Source organism: Sorex araneus, chromosome 5, assembly GCF_027595985.1.
Source record: "Sorex araneus isolate mSorAra2 chromosome 5, mSorAra2.pri, whole genome shotgun sequence".
NCBI lineage: Eukaryota > Metazoa > Chordata > Mammalia > Eulipotyphla > Soricidae > Sorex > Sorex araneus.
In genome coordinates, this window is record NC_073306.1 from 73,533,873 (window position 1) to 73,555,344 (window position 21,472).

At 41.9% G+C, this 21,472-nt stretch overlaps 1 protein-coding gene across 5 annotated transcripts in view; it reads right to left on the reverse strand.

Annotated features, from left to right (window-relative positions):
* SYDE2 (synapse defective Rho GTPase homolog 2) overlaps positions 1-16,788 on the reverse strand; it is a 55,052-nt gene extending 38,264 nt beyond the window's left edge. For all 5 annotated transcript variants that reach the window (XR_008630340.1, XM_004603631.3, XM_055140601.1 and 2 more), the window contains exons 1-2: positions 15,907-16,788; positions 6,386-7,063 (exon numbers count right to left, since the gene is read on the reverse strand). Coding sequence is in view for 4 of the 5 variants with exons in the window: in XM_004603631.3 (XP_004603688.3) it covers positions 6,386-7,063; positions 15,907-16,669 (1,441 nt within the window). In the remaining variant the exon portion in view is untranslated. The remainder of the gene's footprint in view (positions 1-6,385; positions 7,064-15,906) is intronic.
* Positions 16,789-21,472: the final 4,684 nt, after the last annotated feature.

A 21,472-nucleotide genomic window follows, 5' to 3' on the forward strand; every position in this document is an offset into this window, starting at 1 on the left:
AAGACTGGACTGGAAGCAATCCAAGTACCCAACAATAGGTTAGTGGATAAAACTTTGTGATCTAAAGGTCTATGATAGATAGCAGAGCCTGTAAGGGGCTTGCCTTTCATGCAGCCAACCTGAATTTGACCCCTGATAGCATATATGGTCAGTTCCCTGAGCCCTGAGGTCCCCTGAGGTCAAGAATAATCCTTAAGCAGAGATTGAGGACTAAGTACTTTGTGTGGCCCCAAACAAACAAACAAAATATTTTAAATAAATAAATTGTGGTATACATACATAATGGAATACTACTGAACTATAAGATGAAATCTTACATTTCTTTACAACTTGAACAAAACTAAAGATTGTCAAGGAAGAAGTCTGCAGAAAACAAATAGATGATCTCTGTCTTACGTGGAATATAATAAAAAAATAAAAAAAATTAAGGGACTAAAATGAAAACAAACCCTTTAGACTCTGTCAACAGAACTGAGTTTACCAAGTAGGGGTGGAGGATAGGAGGATGTAGAGAGAAGGGGCCTCGGATAGTGATGGAAGGGCAGAGGCACTTTGATGAGGGTGTAGTGCAGTAACACTGTATATCTAAAGTAGGATATTAATTCTACTGTAAATCACAGTGCCCCATTTGGAAAAAAAAAAGAAGAAAGGAAAATCTAAGAGAAAAAAACAGAAATGGTTCCTTTAGAGAAACAACCTAGCAAATAAAAAAAAAAAGGAGTCATTATATGGTGATGGACAGAAATTAGATTTTGATGACAAACATAGCTTAGCATATACATATGCAGATACATAAGTCTGAATGCCTAAAATCTCTATACTTCCATAAATGAATATTAGTATACTTATTGTATTTTGGGGATCTACACCCTGAAGTTGTCAGGGGCCACTCCTGACTCTGTGAGGAAAACATTCCCAGTGGTGCTCATGGAACAAATCCAGGACTCCCACATGTAAAACATGTACTCCAGTCTTTTAAGTCATATCCCTCGTCCTCTTATTTCAAGTGAAAAGAAAATTTTTTTAAGTAAAAATAATCTAGCATTATCTCAATTACTTAAAATTTAATTCATGAGGTTCGACAGTACAGTGGTTTTAGGGTGCTTGCCTTGTGTGTGGCTAATGGGGATTCAATCCCTTGCAATCCATATGGCTTCCCAGGCTCCGCCAGGAGTGATCCCTAGGCAAAGAGCTAAGTATAAATTCTAAGTACGAGAGAGTATTGCCCAAAATTCTACTGGCTTACTTATAATCAGAGAGTGTTTTAGACCAGTCCTGCTTTGTCCTACAATTTGTCAAAACCTAAAAAAAAAATATTCAATATATTGCCAAAAAAGAAAAAAAATTAATTTTCCGTATTTGAACTACTCCTTATAAAGATTTTAAATGACCCTGATGTGAATTACTGTAATATTATATTTCACAATTAAAGTGAGAAAATATTCATTCCAAAAATAATCAATATTGATTATCATGGGCCTGGGAGATGGCTCAAAGGGCTGAAAGACACGCTTTGCATACACAAGGCTCCAAGTTCAATTCCCAGAACCACACAGATTTTCAAATACAGTTAGATACAGCTGAAGCAGCCCCTGGGCACTGCTTAGTGTGGCCCTCGTGGCCCCCAGCACTTCATCACTACACCTGAGCGCTAAACCATCAGGTCGACCCTGCCAGGCCACACATCACCAGGAGTGACCTCCAGGGCCCTGAACACCATTGGGAAGCAAGCACACTCAAAAAAAATATACACAACAAAAGTCAGTAGATTAAATGATCATTTCTCCAACTTCCCTTGTTGTTGTGATGACCAGAGTCACAGCCTGACAGTGTCACATAGTTTTTGAGCTGTAACGCTTACGGGTACCAGCACATCAGTTTGTGGTACTCACACACTTGCCCCAGGTGCTCATCTTTGGTTGTGGTGCTTGCATACCTGCTTGCCAGAGTCCTACAGTAGTCTTGGAGCTCTGGCACACTGTGGTTTTGATGCTCCTTGGGGCTCACTGTGGTGCCTACACATGTCCTCACCAGGGCCCACCCACCCTTCCAGGCTACAGTGCTCACACATCTTTTAAGTGTAGTGCTCACTGGGGTCACACCCCTTAAGTTACAGGACTCAACACACACCTGGCTCTAGTGTGGCCCGAGGAATCAAGTGCTGACAGTACCGGGAGTCACAGGCAGCTCTAAGCTGGCAGGATCAAGCTCAGCTCACGTGGTAGCAACAAGGACTCTACCTGCAATTCTTGGCGTAATGCTTGCAAGGCAGCCTCTCTAAGCCACGGAGTTATCCAGGGGCCCTAAATGACCTTTCTCTAAAGTATTAATATAATATTCTCCCTTCACCATCTCTAAGTGTTCTAATAACAAAGAAGTCGTTTCTTTCTAGAAAAAAAAAGACTCTTTTAAGTTTGCCTGCCGGGCTTTTCTGGTAAGCAACTAATAAATTGAGAGTTTGATAAACTAGACAAAACATCCCCTTGTGCTATAAACTGTAGTACAATTCTACTGGCTCACTTATAATAATAAACTGTTTTAGACCAGTCTTGCTTCGGCCTACAATTTGTCAAAGCCTAAAAAAGATATTCAGTATATTAAATCTGCTTTATTAAATTTCACAGAATTCTGCAATAGAAAAGACTGAACTTATTAAAATATATTAAATATGTTTTATTAAATTATACAGAACTTCTCCAACAGAAAAGACTGAATTTATTAAAACAAAACTATTTTTTTTCTCATCTAAGAGCTAAAACATCGCCAAATTTATCAGCCACTTAAAATTATACCACTGGAATATAACTGTGTATCTCATGGTGATTCAACAAAAAATAAAATAAAATTATACTCGGAGTCAGAGATATAGTACAGAGGTTAGAGCATTTGCTTTGCAAATGGCTGGCCCTAATTCAGTCCTTTGCACTGTAGACTGTCCGCAGAGCATTGCCAGGATCGATCCCTGAGCAGAGCCAGTAATCCCTGAGCACCACTGGGATGTCCTCAAATCTTCCCCAAATTAAAAACATAAAAATTAGAGGCTGGAGTGATAGTATAGCGGGTAGGGCATTTGCCTTGCACGTGGCCAACCTGGGTTCGATTCCCAGCATCCCATATGGTCCCCTGAGCACCGCCAGGAGTAATTCCTGAGTGCAGAGCCAAGAGTAACCCCTGTGCATTGCCAGGTGTGACCCAAAAAGAAAAAAAGAAAAACTAAAATCAACCACAATTTTTACTAATAACAGACTAGCTTATGAAAATAGTAAAAAATAAAAATATTTAAACATTAAATTATGAACTGGGGTAAAAATCAAGTGAAACTCATACACTTTATCATTCAGCACTTTTATCACTGGCTCTTAGTAGAAACTGAGTATTTACTAATGAAATTAATTAGTAAATCAACCAATCAATTTTTAATTACTTGAGTTGATCGACCTTTTAGGAAACACAATATTACCTATAATACTTCTCAGCCACAAGGATCCTATAGTGATACTTAATAATTAATCAAATAGACCATGATAATGGTCCACAGTCGGTAGTGGAAACAATTTGTTTATACACAAAATTAGAGAATCAAATAAATTAGAGCACACCATTAAATACTACAAAGACTGAACAACATTAATCTCAATCTACATGTTAAATGATGATGTCAAGCGAAAATGACAAATAATAGTTCACTATTATTATATCTAGATAAAACACACACATACATATGGAGTTAATAAACAAAACAAGTGAGTCGAGTTAGATTGATTACAAAACTATCATTCATATTAAAAATACTAAAGCTTTTCTATTCCTTTTTGGGCAGGGGTGGGGGGAGGTGCGATTGGGGGCTGCAACCAGTGGTGGTACTCAGGAGTTACTGCTTACTCTGCACTCAGGAATCATCCAGGCAGGCCTGGGGGACTGTATGTGATGCCGGAGATCAAACCCAGGCTGGCCTCATGCAACATAGCACCTTACCTGTTGTACTATGGCTCCGACCTAAGTTTTTCTAATCCTTGATCAAAAATTTATTTTGAAATTAAGCCATTTTCTGTGCCTATTTTTCAACAGTTCTCTGCCAAAAATATTTTAATATCATTTTATAATCACCTGTATTACAAACTACTATAAAGTATTGATTTCTCTCTCTACCCATATTCTGAAAAAAAAAAAGTTGCTCTCACTCTAGAAAGAGAATCTAGAATTAGAAATGTACACAAACACAAACTTGTAATCACCTTCAATCTTAACACCCAGGAAAGAAAAACTAATATTTCCAGCTTAATTTTTCAGTATTTCTTTAAAAGTAGACATCACACCGTACACACTACATACTCTTTCATAACTGGATTACTCTCTAACAATGAAATATTAACTCCACCTCCTCACATTTCTCAGGAAAAAAAAGGATTCTAATGCAAATCATTTACTTGTAAAGTATAGGGTGGGAGAGAGCTCAGAAAGTTGGAGGAAAGCCTTGTAGGCCTGAGGCCTGAGTTCAATCCCTGGTGCTACACATGCTTGCCCGAATATAATCAAGCACCCCAGGCAACGCCAGATCTAGCCGGAGAGGCCCTCCAAGCACTAGCTAGGTAGTCCTGGTAGCACCCTGCAACACTCGGGTCTGAGCAGCACTGCAATTTTTTTTTTTTTGGACTGCATTTCAGTCCAATATTGCTGGACTAAAGCATTCTACTGTCTGTCCAACCCAGTTGACTGATTATTTCTGGGAGTGGCCCCAAGGCCTGCAGAGCATTGTTTGGGAGCACCTCCATACACACCACACACATACACACACACACACACACACACACACACACACACACATCACTATGTGTCACTGATAATTGATCTCATTAAATTCCAGGAAACAACACAGAATTATTCTAAGACAGGAGAGAGCTGAGTAATCTCATACCAACTCCTGTAAAGACTGGATGAGGAGTATTTCCAGGATGTCCTAAAGGAGACTCCCTAAAATATCAGGAAAGTTTTCAAGCACGAAAAAACTGCACTGCTTGCAACTAGGCTAAACCCTCTCAAAGGAGTAATAAAAGGTTAAGAATCAGGGAGGAGATACTGACAATACTTGTTATACCTACACCTTTGAAAACTTTGTATCAATTGAGCTTTATTTTGGGGGGAGGGCATACCCCATGCCCAGGGCATACCCTGGGACTGGTCCTTAGGCCCAGTCCCACCTAGCTCGTTCTCAAGGGTGGCTATTGGCAGTGCTCAGAGAACCCAACAGTCAAACTCAGGACTACAGCATGCACAGCTTGTGCTCCAGTCCTCTGAGATATCTCCCTGAACTTGTCATTTGAAATGCTTTATTAAAATGACGGGGCCAGAGCAATAGTACAGTGGATAGAGCACTTGCCTTGCTGGGTTTGATCCCTAGCAAGGGTCCCTCGAGCCCCACCAGGAGTGATCCCTCAGCACAAAGATGGAGAAAGCCCTGAACACCATCAGATTTGCCCCCACCCAAAAATTAAATTAAAAGAACTTGATATCAGGGGGCTGAAGCCATAAGCACAGCAGGCAGGGTGTTTGCCTTGCATGCGGCCGACCCGGGTTCGATTCCCAGCATCCCATATGATCCCCTGAGCACTGCCAGGAGTAATTCCTAAGTGCAGAGCCAGGAGTAACCCCTGTGCATTGCTGAGCGTGACCCCCCAAAAAAAACTGCAAAAAAAAAAAAAGAACTTGATAACAAACAACTGATTTCTACTCAATCTTTGATATTTATTAACTAAGCATGATTTATTCTCTATTACCTAGATATAGTGTTTGGGATTAAATTTGAAAAGACACTCATCAGAAAATTGTAGGCAATCAAGAAAAAATCACACTACTAGAATAACTATATAAAATGCTGGGTTTTTTTCAGATCAAAAAATGTTGAGGGAAAAAAAATGTTGAGGGGTCAGGAAATACCTCAATGAGATGGAGGGAATGATTTGCATGTATAATCCTGGATTCAATCCCTAGTACTACATGGGCCCTGAGCACTGCCAGGAGCAACCCTTGAGCACTGCTGGGAATGACCCAAAACAGAAGAAAAAGAAACAAACAACAATAACAAACTGCTGAATTTCAAAAGTCTCATTCTCTTTCACTCCCCGTGATTCCATTCTTCCAACTAAGAGAAAAGCCAGTCAGCAAAAAGACATGATTGTCTCAAAGGATAAAATACTAAACAATATACTAAAGCATACCAGATTATACAATCAAGCCTGTGATGAGAATAAGTAACCAACTATGTATATTTAGAATTTTGTATTTTGAATTCTTCTTCTTGTCATGAAAGTACGTTCACTCTGTAAGGAGCAAAACATAGCTACTTTCAAAAAAAAAGTGATGAACAGAAAAAAAAAGATATCTTTACCTGCAAAAGGAGATTTCAACATGGAACTGTCATCCATTATACCTTCCTGCATCTTGTGTCCAAGCCTTTGCTTGCACTGCTGCACAAACTCTGTGGAATGAATGGAATCTAGAGGAATCATTTCATTTGACTGTGCAGTCTGAACATTACCTCTATGTTCAGAAAAGCACAACAAGTCTTCAGTATGCTGTTCTGCTTTCATGAGGTCACTACTGGAGATGACTCTCAAACTGACAGTGGGAAACTTGAGGACAGCAGAGTTTGCCTCACCAAAACGCAAGGCATTTGGAAAGTCATCATCCTCAGGAATGGGATTGTACCATATTTCTCCTTCATCATCTGCATCATTTTCCTCATTAAAATCTAAAGAACAGTTCCTTGATAATGAGGAATCTGTAGCATTGCACACCATATATGTACAATATTCTTCAGATGACTTGAGGCAAGGTCGTGACAGCTGATGTTTAGAAAGGGAAACAGGTGAGATGCATACATCTTGACATTTCTTATTTTCTTCTTCCAAATTAAAAGATCTCAAAGTACTCTGATATAGCCAATTGCGTTTCTTAGACACAGTAATACTATTAAGAGGCTTATGACTTTGGAATCCAATATTATTCTTCAGATCTTCAAGTTCTCTTTTCTTCATCGAAGAACCATAGACATTTTCAAATAAATCTGTTTTAAAGAAAAAATTAAGGTAGAACATAATGCTTAGAACCAGGTATCTTGTCTCACAGTAAGCACATCATAGCTATTTAACTTAAGGCACTAATTTAAGCAAGAACAGAAAAATGAACAAGTAGTCTCTTCTCTACAGAATTCAGTCTATGAGGTTACGTAAATCAACACATGTTAGTGATGACTGGGGTTTCTATATTTTTTTTGTTTTGTTTTGTTTTTTGCTTTTTGGGTCACACCTGGAGATGCACAGGGGTTACTCCTGGCTCTGCACTCAGGAATTACCCTTGGCCGTGCTCAGGGGACCATATGGGATGCTGGGATTTGAACCCGGGTCGGCCGCGTGCAAGGCAAACGCCCTACCCGCTGTGCTATCTCTCCAGCCCCGGTTTCTATATTTTAACTGAACCCTTCTGACTATTACACTAACATCTAAATCTATTTCACATGTAAACCCAATCCTATATTATTTAGTAGCATTTCAGATCTTCAAATATTATTGTAGGGAAATGCAAAAAAAGTGTAAACTAACAATTCACAAGGACTATGCATCATATCTTATCTTTTCTCAGAAGTCTTCCAAAACATCCAAAATTTTATGTAGTTAGATGCTTTAAGTCCTACCAGAGTTCTTGACATACACTAGAAACAAGCTTCTGCTTGTACTACATTCCAAAAAACTATGAGAAAAAAAATTAAGCTACTTGGAGTGGAGACAGTATAGCAGGTAGGACAATTGCCTCATATAAAGCCTATCTGGGTTCAATCCGAGGCATCCCATAGAGTCCCCGGAACGGTGCCAAGGAGGAATACCTGAGTGTGCAGAGCCAAACATAACACTTTAGCATTGCGGGGTGTGGCAAAAAAAGAAAAAAGAGAGAGAGAAGAAAAATGAGAAGAAAGTTATTACTACCCCCTATTCAAAAAATCAGGGTATTTCCACTAATATAGTATTTAATCAATAAGTAATCATAAATTCATACAATTGAATACAATGAAGTAATATTGATGAAAATACAAACTACAAGGACTTGGAAACCAACTAGTCTGATTGCTGAATATTTCAAAATAAATGATCACTGTCACTGTCACTGTCACTGCCAGGCCCTTGCTCATCGATTTGCGGGCACCAGTAACGTCTCCATTGTGAGACTTATTGTGACTGTGTTTGGCATAGCAAATATGCCATGGGTAGCTTGCCAGGCTCTGCCGTGTGGTTGAGATACTCTCGGTAGTTTGCCAGGCTCTCCAAGAGGGGCGGAGGAATCGAACCCACGTCAGCCACGTGCAAGGCAAACGCCCTACTGCTGTGCTATTGCTCCTTAAGTTTTAGAGATAGTTATATCATTATAATACATGATGAAGACCAAATTAATTGTTGGCAAAGCTGATCATAAACAAACTGAATATATTTATATAAATTATCTTATACAAATACATTTACATGTAAATAAAATAGTTATTATAAATATATGTAAAAAATTAAATTTAAATTTAAATTAAACGAGATGGTCAGACTTCTTCCTCAAGACCCTGAACGAATGGTTTAAGGCTCTTCACATTCTTGGGGCAGAACGTGAAGCAGACGCCATTGGGCTACACTAGCACACAACAGGGACGAATGGAGACATTACTGGTGCCCGCTCAAGCAAATCAATGAGCAATGGGATTACAAGTGACAAGTGAGAAACATTTAAATGTGTGAACTGAAAGAAGGGATAGGTGAAAATATATAAACATAAGTGGAGGGCCAGAAAGATAGTACAGTGAGTAAGGCACACAGCCTAACTGTGTTCAATCGTATTGCATATCACTAGTGCTACCAGGAGTGGTCTCTGAGCATTGTCTGAATACCACTGGGTATAGCCCCATAAATAAAATAAAATAAAATAAAATAAAAGTGGAAAATTGCAAGCCAAGTGTGTGTTTATCATCTTGCAAGCACGTCATGGTAATACTAACAGATTCTAATTATTAATCTAAGTAAATAAGTATATTTACTTTGCAAATTTAAAGAAAAAAATACAGAAATAGAGGTCAAATAAGATTTTTTTTGGGTTCTTTTTTGTCTAGTTGAGTGTTTTGCTTGTTTGTGTATCACACCCAGTAATGATCAGAACTTACTCCTGACTCTGTGCTCAGGTCCATCTGGTGGGTCTAGGGGCATCAAATGGGATGTCAGGGATCCAACTTGGGTCGGCCACATGCAACCATAGATCAAATGTTTTTCACTAATAAAAATACTCTTTATAGTGGTGAACTACTAAGCTCAGTTTTATTCCCAACTATTATTCCACATGGCAGAGCCTGGCAAGCTACCCATGGCGTACTAGATATGCCAAAAACAGTAACAACAAGTCTCACAATGGAAACATTACTGATGCCCACTCGAGCAAATCAATGAACAATGCTACAGTGCTACTGTCACTGTCACTTTCCTCCTGTTGCTCATCGATTTGCTCGAGCGGGCACCAGTAACCTCTCCATTGTGAGACTTGTTGTTACTGTTTTTGGCATATCGAATATGCCACGGGTAGCTTGCCAGGCTCTGCCATGGAAGCAAGATACTCTCGGTAGCTTGCACGGCTCTCCGAGAGGGGCAGAGGAATCGAACCCGGGTCGGCCACATGCAAGGCGAATACCCTACCCGCTGCACTATCGCTGTCCACTGTCCTCCGTGGAGTGGACAGTGCTATTAGTTCATAATAAATCTAGATGATTTACCATGATTGAACATATAACAAGTGCTTGAAATTGTCAGAAAACTTTATTTAAAGGCATGTATTCCAATCCTCACTGAAAATGTAAAGTATCCACAGATACCTTTCATCACTTAAAAATTTCTACCACAGAAAGTCATTTTCACTTACTTCTCTTTTAAAAAATCCCAACTTGGGGGCTGGAGCGATAGCACAGCGGGTAGGGCGTTTGCCTTGCACGCGGCCGACCCAGGTTCGAATCCCAGCATCCCATATGGTCCCCTGAGCACCGCCAGGGGTGATTCCTGAGTGCAGAGCCAGGAGTGACCCCTGTGCATCGCCGGGTGTGACCCAAAAACCAAAAAAAAAAAAAAATTCCAAATTGAAAATATTCTTATGAACATCACATTAGAAGTAAATAAATACAAGTAGGCCTATTTAGAGTCAGGTTTGGCAGTCAAAATGAAATAGCTAGAATAAAATTACCAACTTAGATTAATGAGCTAGAAAGAAGCTCAATGGACTGCATACATGTATTACATGCAAGAAACTAGATTAGATTCCCAGTACATGGTTGCTGGAGCACTGACTACAGTGATTCCCACCCCACCCCAGGAATGAATCAAGAGAAGCCCCTGATCATTCCTGTCTGAAGCCCCCAAACAAAGTAAAACAACCTTAAATTTATCTATGAGTATGTTTATGTTACATGTCTCTATCTTTCCCAGATACATCTAAAGAAAAAGGATAGGATGAAAAGAAGTATTTTTTGGTAGGATTTCTTTACTCCTTGAGAACAGCAATAAAAACTGTTAAGAAAAAGTCTCTGTGCTAGTTCTGGCAGAAAAGTACAGAAAACAAGAAAGTTTTTCAGTTTCACAAAAGTAACTAAGAAGACCAAGGGCAGAAAAAGCATAAAAGAAAAATAAAGGCAGAATAAGTTCCTAAAGGGATGTACTTTTGCTCAATTTCTATTGTTCCCAAAGGCAGTCTCCTCAATTCTGATCATTTCACTACCCACCCAGATCCTAATGATCTGGGACAAGGCAGTATTCCCACAAAGCCTACTCGCCATCCTATTGATAACAGCTAACTGAGCGCCAGGCATAGAACTAAATGGATTATCATTTCATCCTCTACAGCAAGGATGAAGAGTCAGACTATGCAGAGTGTATGCCTCAACCAGGGCTGCAAGCCTCATAAGTGGTGGTATCTGATCAGAAATCAACAGTTCCTATTCTTTAAATCAATATACTATGTGACACATTGGTGAAGGGACAGTTGTTGGAACATTGTATGACCAAAATCCAATCATAAACAACTTTGTAACCATGCATCTCATGGTGATTTAAGTCATATACATATATATATATGACTTCCTGCCTTGTAGATCCCAAAAATCTCACTTTTGTTGGTGCCAAGTGAGAACAATATGAAAGACACTACTTAAATTTGTTTTATGCAAATAGCAAGTTTAAATTTGGCCAAACAAAACTGAAGCAAAAGACATCACTGTTCTAATAGAGACTGGTTTGAACATCAAGAATCAGAATAAAGTGGAATGCTTTTCCAAAACTTTAATGTATCAAAATAAAGAATTGGGGTATTGATTAGTTAAGATCCTCAATACTATGTGTAGGAAACAGCAACGTTTCACTGGAGGTTAAGTATAGATTCTCATGCAGGTCTCATCCTCAAACCTATTCAATCTGCATTTTAACAGGGTTTTCCAGGGAAACTGTATACACACTGAGCTTTTAAACTCTCTGCTCTACTGTTGTGAGCCATACTTTAAGTCAAAAAGGTCTCTGTCAGTGTTTTTCAACCTTTTTATGATCATAACTATCTTCTAACTTTTTCCTCTACTTTGAATGCCCAATTAGCCACCAAATTTCATTTGGAGGGCCCTCCAGCCACTTCCATAATTTTTACCTATGGTCCCCTTAGATATTGTGGGGCTCCACTGATCTAAATAACAGCCTTGGTGTATCTCAAAAAATAAGCTCCACTTAAAAATGTAGGGCTGAGACTGGAGTGATAGTTCAGCCAGTAGGGCATTTGCCTTGCAAGCAGCCGACCCAGGTTCAATTCCCAGCATCCTATATGGTACCCTGAGCACCACCAGGAGTGATTCATGAGTGCAGAACCAGGAATACCACCGAAGTATGGCCAGGAGTAACCCAAAATGAAAAAAAAAAAAGTAGGGCTTTTAAACCAACACATGACTTTCTGCTGACTTCATAATTCTCAGAATTTTCCTGCCACCACCAACTCCACTGCTCTGACATTCTTTAAAAAAAAAAAAAGCAACTTGAGTCACAGTGGCAGAATTTCTGAGCTAGATACTAAATTTAAAGCTAAAAGATAGCAAAAAAAAAATTAGATGTCTGCTACTAATCTTGAAAAGGTTTAATACAGAAAAGAATCTGAGGGAGGGAAAAAAAGAATCTGAGGGGAAATCCATTTTAAATGTAGTGTGTAAAAATAGAGCTACAGGGGCTAGAATGATAGTACCTCAGATAGGGCGTTTGCTTGCACATGGCAAACCCAATTTTGATTCCCAACATCCCATATGGTCCCCCCAAAATTGCCAGAAGTAATTTCTTAGTGGCAGAGCCAGGAGTAAGCCCTGAGCACCACCAGGTGTGGTCCAAAAAGCAAACAAACAAACAAGAAAAGAATTAGAGCTACAAATACGTAAAAGAAAAAAGACAGGAATGTGCTCTACAAGTGCCAACATCACGTGAAGACATAATGCACACGATCACTAAAGATTTAAGGACTGGAGAGAGTATAGCAAAGGAATGCATTTGTCTTACACATACCCATTAGACCTGGGTTTGATTCCTGACAACCCATATGGTCCCCTGAGTCCTGTCAGGATTGATCCCTTAGCACAACGCAGGAGTAAGCCCTAAGCACAGCCAAGTGTAGCCTAAAAACTTCAAAAAAAAAAAAAAACTCTAAAATTTTTAGGCAAAACACCCTCAATTTTTCTCAGGAAAAAGTGGATCCAATGAAGGATCATTCTTTTTTCAAAGCAATAAAAGGTGAAAGGAGTTCAACATAGTGCTTTTGAATTTCTTTCTGAGTTCTATGTACTAATTAAAACTTATTTATAAAGACTTCTTATAGATGGCAAATATTCAAATTCCTTAAGGCTTGAAGAAACATGACAATACTTACTGTATGTATTCTTAAATAATCATCTCAATCAGCAACAAATTGGCCAATCTGAACACGATATATATCCAACTGGCATTCTTTTTTAATCACTGGCATTCTTGATTACAAAACTGAGATCACCAACCAGTGGGGAAATGGAGTGAGGAAAAAGGAAAAGATGTACTAGAAGTGACATCAGAACAATGGGTAGCAAAGTAACTTATAGACCAAAATCATAAATGTCAACACTATTATAACTGTGTAACCTAAACTATAATAAAAGTGAAAATTATTAAAAGAAAACCTAATCATTGATATTACTGTATTGTTTTTGTGGTACTTAGGAAGACCCTAAAAATCAAAATGGAAAGTTTGGCTTCCACTTAGCCTCAAATTTTCCTAAAATACTTTAGTAGGTTAGAGGTTTTTCGTTATCTGTGGTTATAAATTTCAAATATAACTTTACTTTGAAAGGAAAATCCTCACAAGTATTATTTATAGGAAAATGTTGTAAAAAACTTTTTTCATGTGCCAGGATCAAACCCAGAGTCCAACATGTGCCTGAGCTACATCCAGGATCCTTATTTAACATTTTTATGTAACCAAGGATGTACTGCCTCATCTGAAGTATGTGACTAATTTTTTTAGAAAGTGTTACTTTATAATGTTATATTAAAATAGAATACAAGTGATATCAGTTTAGACTACATAAACATTTAAAGGGTAAAGTTTTTAAAGGAATATAGCAATTGATTTTTTTTTAATGTCTTTAAACCTATTTTAGGATTCTTCCTAATCTTCACTTCTTTGCAACTTCTAGGAAGTTAATCTGTACACCTTGCTGAAATTCTATTCACCAACTCTATCCAGACTAACTTAACAGAATTAATTGGCTCAAACCTCTAAAGAATAAGGTCTGTCTGACCTTAGGTAAATCAAGGGTTTGGAGTCACAGACTCCTGAACTTGAATCCGGGTTAGTATACACAAATGATATTCTAGTTTGAGTGACAGGGAAACACTATTATCCCTTCTGTTTCTTTTGTTATTGAAGGTAAGTGACACATCCTAATTCACTGGAGGGTAGGGAGTTAGCAGTAAATATTATATGAGAATTACATAATATATATACACAATGGTTTTAGGTTTATGAAGGTTCAACTAACCTTCATAAAAAGTTAAAAAAAAAACTTCCAAATCTTTAATATATATGTGAACATTACACAACTTACTTTTATTGTCCCTAAAACATGAATTGGTGGTCTGAAAGGGAATAACATCTGAGAAAGTGTTTCAAATTATGTTAAAGATTTTGCTTAGATTTTTTTTGAAAATTATATAAAATACTATTACATAGTACTTTTAATTAAACAAATTCATTCATAAGTTACATTTATTATTACTTTTTAAATTCCTGAATGTTTGCACAACAAATCAGAGCATTAGAAATTATCAGATGTTAATTATTTAACCTTTGTAACAAAAGGGGAAAAAATTGGACTAAAGTTTTATATATATTTTTTGTGCTGGCAGAAAGTAAAATTTACAAAGATTTAAATAAACCAAGATTAGGTAAAGATATTACTCAAAAATATAAATAAATGAAATAAATGATTAAACTGTTTCATACCTGGAAATGCTTATTATGAACCTTGCACAAAAAAATGTATTCTATTATCCTTTTAGTTATATTCCATTCTCCTTTTAGTCAAGCAAAAGAAAATAAAATTAAGGAAAAATCTGACAGATGTGGACTGGAGACTTATTGGAGATAGATTTGAAACACTTTATTATAGTCTATATATACTTTTTAATGTTTTGATTTGTCCCATATGTGGGATTAGAAATTTTGTGAACTTTCTCTCCCCTCTTTTGTTTTTTAATAGGTTAAACCAAACCAATGTGTACTAACCCAGTCCTATAGGATCTGCGACTCTTTCCAGAAATTGTCAAGTACCATGAATGCTCTATACATTTCAGTACTAGTCTTGTGTTCACTCTAAACCTTTATCTTCAAGAACGCAGTTCAAAACATCGTGTTGATTTTGGCTCACTTTAAAAGTATTATGCTTCTTTCAGAGAAGCGTTTCTTCTTCTATTTACAACATAATTAAGCGACTTCTAGTATTGGTAACCTAAACCTTCAGTGAAAATTAAAAACCAGGTTCATATAAAACAGGGGACAAACTCTTATCCTGAGGGCAAAATATGTTGTTCACAAATGACTCGATGCTGCACCTTTTTTTTATAGAAGTTCATAAGGTTAAAATACAGGTGCCCTTGATTTTCCAGTTTTAAAAAAAAAACAGATTGTTTGGGCTTTGTTGTTAGAGGGAAAGAGAAGCAGTGAACAATCTGTAAGACAGGACTTGACTTTTTTTTTTTAGAAAATGGAAGTTATGATTGCTCTTCTGGTTGAGTGTTTTATTTTGTGTATATGGGGTGGGGGGGGTGAAAATGGGAAGAGGGAGAGGAGGGAGAGGGAGGGAGACAGAAAGACAGAGAGGAGTTAAATGACTGTTTATGAAGCCCATAAAAGTCTACCCTGGATCCAATTCAAATTCACAAACTCCACAAAAGTCTGCGCGGATCTGCCCAGAGCGACGAAGAGTGAAAGATCCGGGCAGCACCGCCCATCTGGAAACCCTCTGCGAGCGCGTGGTGAACTTCACCTTTGCTCCAGGAGGTGCTCGGGAGCGGGACAGGGGTTCTCAGGGAGGGAAAAACAAAACAAAACAAAAAGCCCAAAGTTCCCCCAGCCATTGTCTAGAGGGTGAGCGCGCAGCCGGCGTGGGTGCCAGACCAGACGCGGGTGCCCCTGCAAGTGGCGGCCAGCTGCCACTTCCCCGACGGCCGCAGCGCCCCGGTGCTGGGCGAGGCTGTCTGCGGGAAGCCTGGCTCGCGGCGCCGCAGCCTGCCGCGGGGTGACAAACTGCAGGCTCTGGGGGTTCGCCTTCGCCCCGCCGGGCAAACCTACCTGTCAGCGCCATCCTTCGGTCTGCGGGCACCTGGAGCACCGGGCTTGCGTGCATTTCCAACGCGCTCAGACTCGGGGGGGTGGCCGGGGTCCCCGCGACACCGGGGGCTGTCCCGCGGGCACGACCCTTCATGCCCAGGGACAGCAGACGTCCCTTGTACATCCACTTTTGCAGCTTCTTGACTGTCACCGCGGGCGGCCTGAGGACCGGCAGCCCGTCCTGGCCGGCTCCTTTGCTGCTGGGAACCACCGCGGACCCCGCGGGTTCCCCACCGGGGCTCCCAGACGCGCAGAGTCGGTTCTCGGGGCTGGGAGTCGAGGTGCCGGCGAGCACCGTGGCCCTCGCGCCGTCCCCGCTCCAGCCGTCCATCCCGCCTCCACGTGGCGAGGCTTCGTCCGGGTCCCCACGCGGGTCGCCCCCGAGCCAGCTGTCGCTCGGCCACCGCTGGAAGGGAGGAGGCTTGGCGCCAGCCCGGAGGTCCTCGAGGCTCCGGCTGGACCACAGTCGCATCCGAGGACTCTGTCGCAGACCTCCCCCGGGCTCCCTCGGGGCCGAGCGGGGCGGGGACACCTGCTGCCCGCGACGGCCGCCGCCGCCGCCGCCTGCGCGCGGCTCCGGGTCTGCGGGGCGGGTTGCGCGGTGGGCAGCGCCGCCAGGGGACGGCGGCGGGCCGGGTGCCCAGGCTCCCGCGGGGTCGCCGCCGCGCTCCGCCCCGCCCCGGCCGGCCCGGCGCGCGCCCGAGTCGGGGGGCAGGTCGTGCATGGCCCGGATCAGCAGAGAATAGGCCTCTCGCAACTGGGTCTGCAGCCTGCCCGTCTCGCCGCCGCCGCCGCCGCCCTCCGCCCCCGGGGAGGAGCCCGCCGCGGGGGGAGGCGGGGGCGGCCGCGGCGCCTCCGCCCCCTGTGGGCCGCGGCGGGGCTGCAGCGCGGGGTCGCCCGCTGCCGCCGCCGCCGCCGCGCCGTCCGCGGCCGCCTCCTCCGTCTCCTCGGACGCGGCGCGCGGGAGCCCGCGGCCCACGGGGGCCGCCTCCTTCCCGCCGCGCGGCCGAACCCCGGGCGCCCCCGACTTCTCCGGGGCCCACTCGCCTGAGGGGGCGTCCGGAGCGAGGTCGCGGGGGCCCAGGAGCGCGGGGACCCCGACGGCGCACGGCCCCCGTCGGGCCCGGAGTCTGGACAGCGTCCTCCTCAGAGGGTCCGCCATCCCCGCCGCCTCAGCACCACCCCGGCTCGCCCCCGCCGCGGGCGCAGGGCTGAGAGGCGCGCGGGCGCGGGCGGCGGCGGCGGCAGCGGCGGCGGCGGCGGCTCCCCATGACCGGCGCTGGCCCTCGCGGGCTCCTCACATACTTGGCATAACTCCGCCGCGGGAAGCGGGGAGGGCGGGGGCGCGGCCGCAGCGCGCATGCCCCGAACCCGGGCCGCCGCCGCCGCCGCCGCCGCCGCCGCGGGGCGCGGGGGGCCGCCAAGCGGGCGTTTGCGAGTGGGCGCGAGACAGGCTGAAACGGGGCGCGGGGAACGCGGGTGGGCGGGAGCGCACGGGGCGTTGCGGGGCGCGGGGAGCGCGCAGGCGAGCCCAGGAGCGGGCGGGAAAAGGAATCAGGGCTGCAGGCTGCGAAGTTCTGCTGGGGAGGAAAGTGCCCGCCCGAAGTGCCACCCACCGGCTTCCCAGCAACTCCCCTTGCCACCGTTGCACGAGGCGCGTCCAGTTTAGCAAGTCCATGCTTGAGGGAAAACATTGTTTTGACGGACCAGGTATGAGTACAGGTGTATCTCAGGGCACGGTGTCCTAGAAACGTACTGAAGCATGTTGATTGCGTGGGGAGGCAGCTATCTGAAGGATTTTTGCAGCGCCCCTCACCCTCTTACTCTCTGAATTGAATGCATACTAACACAGAAATGATTCTGACGGCTCCCAAGATCAAATATCATTTTTCAATGCCCCCTTTCACCGCTTCATTTTGATTACACTCAATGGGTTGAAAAGCAGCGCTGTTGGTTGGAAATACCCAGTCTTGCAAACATTAAATCCCGCGCTGCACACAGCAGTTGTAAACTAGAGTGCCACGCGGTACAGGACAGCAGTGTTCAAGCATCGTTGTCAACCCTGGTGGAGTAACGCTTCTTTGGTGTTCACATACACATTAAAAAGGGCCAATGAGTGGCTCACAAACATGCTCGTAAATTCCTGGCATGATTGGTATCTGCACATAGTAAGAACTCGAGAAATATTGAATGAATGAATGCTTGTGTGGCTGAATAAATCAGTTTAGCCCCAACTTGTCATTTCCTTGTCTCTACTTTATTCTGCCAAGGCTCCAGTCTCAAAATGTGTTTTGATGTACATTACCTTTGTTTGGTATCTGTTTCTGCCTCCCGGAATAACTTTGTCTGCATCTCTATTTGCAGACAGGTTTCCCATTTAAATATATATATATAGTAATATTTTTAATTGAATCACTGTGAGATACAATTAAAAGCTTTCATGATTGAGTTTCAGTCATGAAATGATAGATCGAACACCCCTCCACCAGAGTACATTTTCCACCACCAATGTCCCCAGTATCCCACCCCAATCCCAACCTCTATGACAGACACTTTCCTTCTTACTCTCTCTCTGCTTTGGGACATTATGGTTCGCAGTACAGATACTGAGGGGCCATCATGTTTGGTCCTTTGTCTACTTTCAGCACACATCTCCCAATCCCTGCGATCCCTTCTATCTTCATTGATTTAGTAGTCCTTTCTCTATCCCAACTGCCTTCTTCCTCAGCATATGAGGCAGGATTCAAATCGTGGAGCAATTCTCCTGGCCCTTGTCTCTATTGTCCTTGGGTATGTCTTATGTTATTTTATATCTCACAAATGAGTGCAGTCATTCTATGTCTGTCCCTCTCTTTCTGACTCATTTCACTTAGCATGATACTCTCCATGTCAATCCACTTATAAGCAAATTTCATGACTTCATCTTTTCTAACAGCTGCATAGTATTCCATTGTGTAGATGTGCCATAGTTTATTTAACCAGTTGTCTGTTCTCGGGCACTCGAGTCCCATCTTTTAAGATACAACTTCTCTCTGATATAACCTCTGATCGTCCATTCTCCCAAATTCCAATAGTATTTTATTCATGCCCATTTACAGTATATTGTTGTTTTTGTTTTATGCAGAGCTTGCCTTATCTTCCTTAAAGATAACAATAATAAAAAAAGATAACAATAATAATAATAATACACTCACTAGGAAAAACAGCTGATAAGGTGTTTGCCTTGCACATGACCAACCCAAGTTCTATCCCCAGCACCCCATACGATACCCTGGGCCTGGTCAGGAGTGATCCCTAAGCAAAGAGCCAGTAATAAGCCCAGCACACCACCATGTGTGCCCCACAAGCCAAAAGAGTTTTTAAAAATGGAACTTCCTTTTCAACTGTGTAAAAATACAGCCTCATATACTGTAGGTGATATGTTGGTTTTGTGGGTTTTTTATTAGTGTCAACTTTAGAGTAAATAACTGGCTTTAATTTCCAATCTGTTGCCTTACTCTCCATTTGATCATATTGGGTTAGAGGGTTAGAGTTGTTTAAAATTCTTTCAATGATGAACAAAAAAAAGACTTTGTTTAATAATCTTAATTTCATCTAGGAAAATGCTATGAAATGTTGCACTATAATTTGCATACATTAGTATTTATAGTTCTGCAATATTTTTACTCCCTGGAACAGAGCCATTTAATGAATAGTCAAGGCATAAAAGTATGTCTCTGTGAAATATTCCCACAGGAAATGACTGATAGTAAAGCTGCCAATAATGGTAGCTATAAACCCAACTTGATCTCTATCTCAAATGGTTTTCATTCCAACTCCAGGTTGCACAATCATTTTATCCTCTGTAGTTAACATAGTTGCTAAGAATACCATCAGTTGCATACATAAGAAAACATTCATAGAAAAATATAAACTTGAAGGCATACATTGAATTTCATGTTTAAGATTCATCTTGTGGACTTCAGGTGTTTACTTGTTTGTTTATTTATTTCTTCATTTAGTTTGGTAGCCACACCCAGCGGTGCTCAGAGTTTACTCCTGGCTCTGTACTCAAGGATCACTCCTGGTGTGCTTGGGGAGCCATACAGGGTGCCAAGGGTACAACCTGGGTTGCCACATGCAAGGCAAGTGCCCTACCCACTGTACTATCATCCTGTCTCCGTATTTCTGAGTTGATTTGTTTTTTATATTGAGACTGGAGAGAAGGCCAGGGAAATGGGGGCATCCTAAACATGGTTCCCTAAGTACCACCAGGAGTGATATCTGAGCTCAGAACTAGGAGTAAACCCTGAACAACTCCAGGTATGGTCCCCAAATTGTTTATTTTTTAATGAAATTGAAGAAATAATACAGAATTTAAGACACTTGCTTCACTAGGATCCCTCATCACTGTCAACAATGACCCTGCCAGGTATGGCAAGATTCAGAACCAAGTATGATGTTACATAGCACAACTTACCTTTACTTTACTTTAGAATTGAGAATGTTCTGTCGAATAAATACACAAAGTTTTTTTTTTCTTTTTGGCTCACACCGGGCAATGCTCAGGGGTTACTTCTGGCTTATGCACTCCTGGTGGTGCTCAGGGGACCACATGGGACGCTGGGAATCGAACTCGGGTTGGCCGCGTGCAAGGCAAACACCCTACCCGCTGTGCTATCACTCCAGCCCAATACACAAAGTTTTTGAGATATATTTAGTTGTGTCACAGAGAAACTGGTAAGGCAGTTATGACTATATGATTTTAATGACCTTACAAACAAAAAGCCCACTTTTCTTGATGTGTATGGACTTCCATAAAAAAGCTTAGAGAAATGTAATTCTAAGAAGCCCGTGCCCACAAAGCTTACATTATACATATCATTATGAAGACAATGACAAGATTGAAATGCCAAGAAATAATTTGTAAAATTCTTTTTGTGTTTTAACTAGACACTATTATCCCCATTATCTCAATTTTCATGTATTTCCAACTAACATGTTTCCATAAAAATTAAGAGAAGAGAATGATGCATTCTCCAGAGTTGGTATTGTTTCTTGCTGACTTGGAAGTCCTGTGGAAGCCCTAGAAATCAGCAACTATGTTTTCTCACTATGACAAAAGATGGAACAATACAGACTAATAGGACTCAGGTAAGCAGGGAGCCAAAGCAGAGACAGGGAACTCAATCTGGGAAAAGGATGTGGGAAAGAGCAGGTGAGGCAGAAGTTAACATTTAATGATAGAAGGGGAAAGTCTGTTATGCTATTTTCTATACAGTTTCGGGCTTGTTTCTGCCTCACTGGTGCCCCATCTTCCATTACAAGCTGACAGGAAACAAAGAAAATTTAAGTCTGAACTTACCACTTCACTCTCTAAAGTACCTTATGGGGATGCCATATGATTCCATCCAAACCAATGAACCATGCTTCAGCCTAAAACTGAGGACATAACCACTGTCGTGAGAAACAACGATGGCATCTTCACAACAGAGTGGCTTTACTATTAATATTTTTATAATTAATAACGCCACAAGTAGCAACATTT